Raw genomic sequence first — 3,690 nt, 5'->3', positions numbered from 1 at the left:
TCCTCTCATTTCCTCTCCTTTTCTTTCCTCTCATTTCCTTTCCTCTCCTTTCCTTTCCTCTCCTTTTCTTTCCTTTCCTTTCCTTTCTTCTCCTTTCCTCTCCTCTCATTTCCTTTCCTCTCATTTCCTTTCCTTTTCTTTTCTTTCCTTCCTTTCCTCTACTCTTCGTTTCTTTCCTTTCCTCTCCTTTCTTCTCATTTCCTCTCCTCTCATTTCCTTTCCTTTTCTTTCCTCTCATTTCCTTTCCTCTCCTTTTCTTTCCTTTCCTTTCATTTCCTTTCCTTTCCTTTCTTCTCCTTTCCTCTCCTCTCATTTCCTTTCCTTTTCTTTCCTCTCATTTCCTTTCCTCTCCTTTCCTTTCCTCTCCTTTTCTTTCCTCTCATTTCCTTTCCTCTCCTTTCCTTTCCTCTCCTTTTCTTTCCTCTCATTTCCTTTCCTTTCCTCTCCTTTCTTCTCATTTCCTTTCCTTCATTGTCCACTCCTCTCCTCTCCTCTCCTCTCCTCGTCTGGATGGATGGAGGAAGAGGCAGGCGGTTACCAGGCAACAGCCTACGTGCCTGTTGGCTCTGTTGCCTCCTCTCCTCCTCTCCTCCTCTCGGCGAGGCCTACACGGGGTTAACTGCTGTTATCATCTTCTTGGTTACTCATGGTTCTCAGGAGGGGCGTCCAGCCTTTTTCTATTTTCATCCTGAACTTTWGCCTGGGTGCCACCTGGTGAGGTAACAAGTGGAGTTTCTGTTTCCTCGCCCAGAAGATGCACCCGATGCTGTAGCCTGATGCTAACGAGACAAATCTGTTTTGTTTTTAAAACCAAGTAGATTGTAAGAGAGCATTTTAGTTACAACTGAAGGTGACACAGTTATTTTATTATGGTATAGAATTTAAATATATGCCTGAGAAACACATAGTATTGCCCCTTTACATTATTTACAGAAAAAAAATTTCAACCAAAAAATGATGAAGTCAAAACAAATTTTTATTCTCATGAACTTCTTTAATAGTCACAAACATAAAAACACATAATTTCTATAAGATTACCCAGCATTCCTTGCTGAGAAAACATTGGTCTGTGTGACATGATGTGGAAGAGGGCGAAGCTTTTCAGAATACTTCTTTCAACACTGCTGGTGTCATAACAACTCTGTTAAGTGCTACATATGACTTAAATGTGGGCGGAGCTTATTTAACACTGTTCAGTGTTGAGAGGAAATCAACACTGTGAATTAACATCAACTTTGGGTGACAGTTTACTCAGAAAGTGTTAAAATAACACTAGAGGGTGTTAAATCAACACCTAGAAGTTTAACACTGAAATTTTAACACTCCTGTTTGTAGCCTTTGCTCGTTTTGATCCGTCGTTTTTATTTTGACAGCTGAGTTTAAAAGATAACCTTTGTGTGTAACTTATGTTTCAATCAAGATTTGGAGTATTTTAGTGATTTTTAGCTTCCTGCAAGAATTACCTCAGAGGTTGYAGATAAAGACTTTCTTTAGCTGCAGTTTGAGGATCCTGTCGTCCGTGTGAAGTCAGACAGAAGTGTCTCCTCAGAGCCGAAACAGGATGGATGATGTTTTCATCCTGGAGAGTGGACGCAGTTCTCAGGAGAGGAGAGGAAAACACTCAGTTAAAGCTTTGAAGATCACAGAGGTTTTTTTAAGTCTCAGCTCAAACTGAAATGAGGCAAACGGACAGGAAGAATGATGATGTGTTTATCCACGCCGCTGACGACACGTGGCACGTAAAGTGTCTGACGCCACGGGAATCAGTTTTTTTTTTTTTATTATTTTATTTTTCCTCCATCTCTACAGTGATGAGGAGGAGCTGCGGAAGTCGTTTTCAGAACTGGGGGACAGTCTGTGCGACTCGGACACCTCCAGGTCCATGAAGAGAGAGGAAAGCAGCGGGAAGCTGGTCTCAGAGGGGACGAAACCCACGGGGACGCTGCTCTACAAGAACGGGTTCCTGGTCCGTAAAGTCCACGCCGACTCAGACGGAAAGAGAAGTACGTCAGAAGTTTGGGTTATTTCGCTAACAGGCAGATAGTTTAAGCAATTCACTATTATTTAGGCTTTGAGACAAATCAAGTGTTTGTRACAGGGTTGGTGTTTTTATTTTAGTAATTTTAATGATCTGGTTTTCTTCTCTCTGCAGCACCGAGAGGGAAGAGAGGCTGGAAGACTTTCTACGCCATCCTTAAAGGGTTAATTCTTTATCTGCAGAAAGTAAGTTTCTCACATTATTATATGTTGTAAATGTAAATATAAACAAAATGCAAAGTTTTGCAAATCTCTTAAACCCGTATTTTATTTACAGTTAAACAAAGCAAACGTTTAAAATGTTGAAACTAAGAAATAGGGCCATTTATTTATTTATTTGTTTATTTGTTTATTTATTATTTGCCGTGTCCTGTCCGACAGTGTGAAACTCAGAATTAATGTCTGAGTGCCRAGGCTAGCATTGTAGCTTTCACCATGATGCGCCGCTGGATACATATTTAAACTTTATTAGAAATTCTTTTGGGATTATTTCGAGATTAGATAGTTTTTAGGAGAAAATACAATAATTTTTTGTCTCAAAGATGATCCATGTTTCCAGCTGTGAAGCATCTCTTCTTCTAACATCAGTCTGTAAATGTCCAGGACCTGAGGAGACCGGTTCTGGAGGTTTTGAAGCAGGGCAGACTTTTATTGGTGGCCATAGTGGGTTTTTTTTATGAGGTCACATATAAATAAAGAAAACCACTCTGGTTTTGAAAATTCAGGAAGACCACAACAGCTATCTTGAAATGGCTTAGAAACTTATTGAGTTGAAATTTGTTGTGATGTACATTGCGATTGCCAGTGGTGGACAAAGTTCCCCTAAAGCACTAAAGCACTAATAGGGGAACTAATTTCCTGATTAGTGCTTTAGGGCTTTTGCTAATTTTAGAATTTATTAGTGGATTAGCGCTTGCTAAATTTAGAAGCACTAACTAAGGTCTGTGAATGTTGTTGATCAACATTAATGTTAACAGCTGAGGATGAAAGCTGTCACTCATTTTGTTCATATGTGTCACTTATCCACCAGGTGACAATATATGAACTTAAATAAATTTTTCAGTGCATTAGTGCTTTAGAATTAGGGGACCTAAATATTTGAGTTAGTGCTTTAGGGCTAGTAGAACTAATTTTTAAATTAGTGCTGCCCACCACTCACTGGGGATTGCTAGTCCCAATTTAAGCTAACCACTTGTGCTAACTTCACCAAGAGGTATAATTCAGCCATTTTTAAACATACAAAGCTGAATGTTTATTAGCAGTTCTACAACTACTAGTAGTTTCCGAAAATAATCTTTAACAAAATATGAATGCAAATACGATTTTCAAGATGGCCGCCAAAGCTCATTTTAAATGACTATACTGTATCTCAGCCATTTTTAGACACATTGGGCCTCATGCAAGAACATGTTCGTATTCTTATCCTAAATTTCTCTTACTTTTGTTCATACAAAGGGTTCATACGAACATGTCGCGTCAGATTCAACAAACTCTTCTATCTGCAGGAAAAGTGTGTAAATGAGCTGCGTAAATTCCACCTGTTCGTATCCAGCTGCTCGTGCACGCGAGAGGAGATTAGCATAATTACCACCCCAAAACACCATATAAGGCTGTGTTTCCTAATCTGTCATTTTTAGCAGGTCAGCTGTGGAA

At 39.4% G+C, this 3,690-nt stretch overlaps 1 protein-coding gene across 5 annotated transcripts in view; it reads left to right on the top strand.

The window, feature by feature from the left end:
* Positions 1-3,690, top strand: part of LOC106521992 (PH and SEC7 domain-containing protein 1) — a 49,616-nt gene that overhangs the window by 38,738 nt on the left and 7,188 nt on the right. For all 5 annotated transcript variants that reach the window (XM_014014796.1, XM_014014795.1, XM_014014794.1 and 2 more), the window contains 2 exons: positions 1,810-2,003; positions 2,153-2,223. In XM_014014796.1, coding sequence (XP_013870250.1) covers positions 1,810-2,003; positions 2,153-2,223 — 265 coding nt within the window. The remainder of the gene's footprint in view (positions 1-1,809; positions 2,004-2,152; positions 2,224-3,690) is intronic.

Source organism: Austrofundulus limnaeus, unplaced genomic scaffold (assembly GCF_001266775.1).
Source record: "Austrofundulus limnaeus strain Quisiro unplaced genomic scaffold, Austrofundulus_limnaeus-1.0 Scaffold119, whole genome shotgun sequence".
Taxonomy (NCBI): Eukaryota; Metazoa; Chordata; class Actinopteri; order Cyprinodontiformes; family Rivulidae; genus Austrofundulus; species Austrofundulus limnaeus.
The sequence above is the reverse complement of the archived record's forward strand: the minus strand, read 5'-3'. Positions and strand labels throughout refer to the sequence as shown.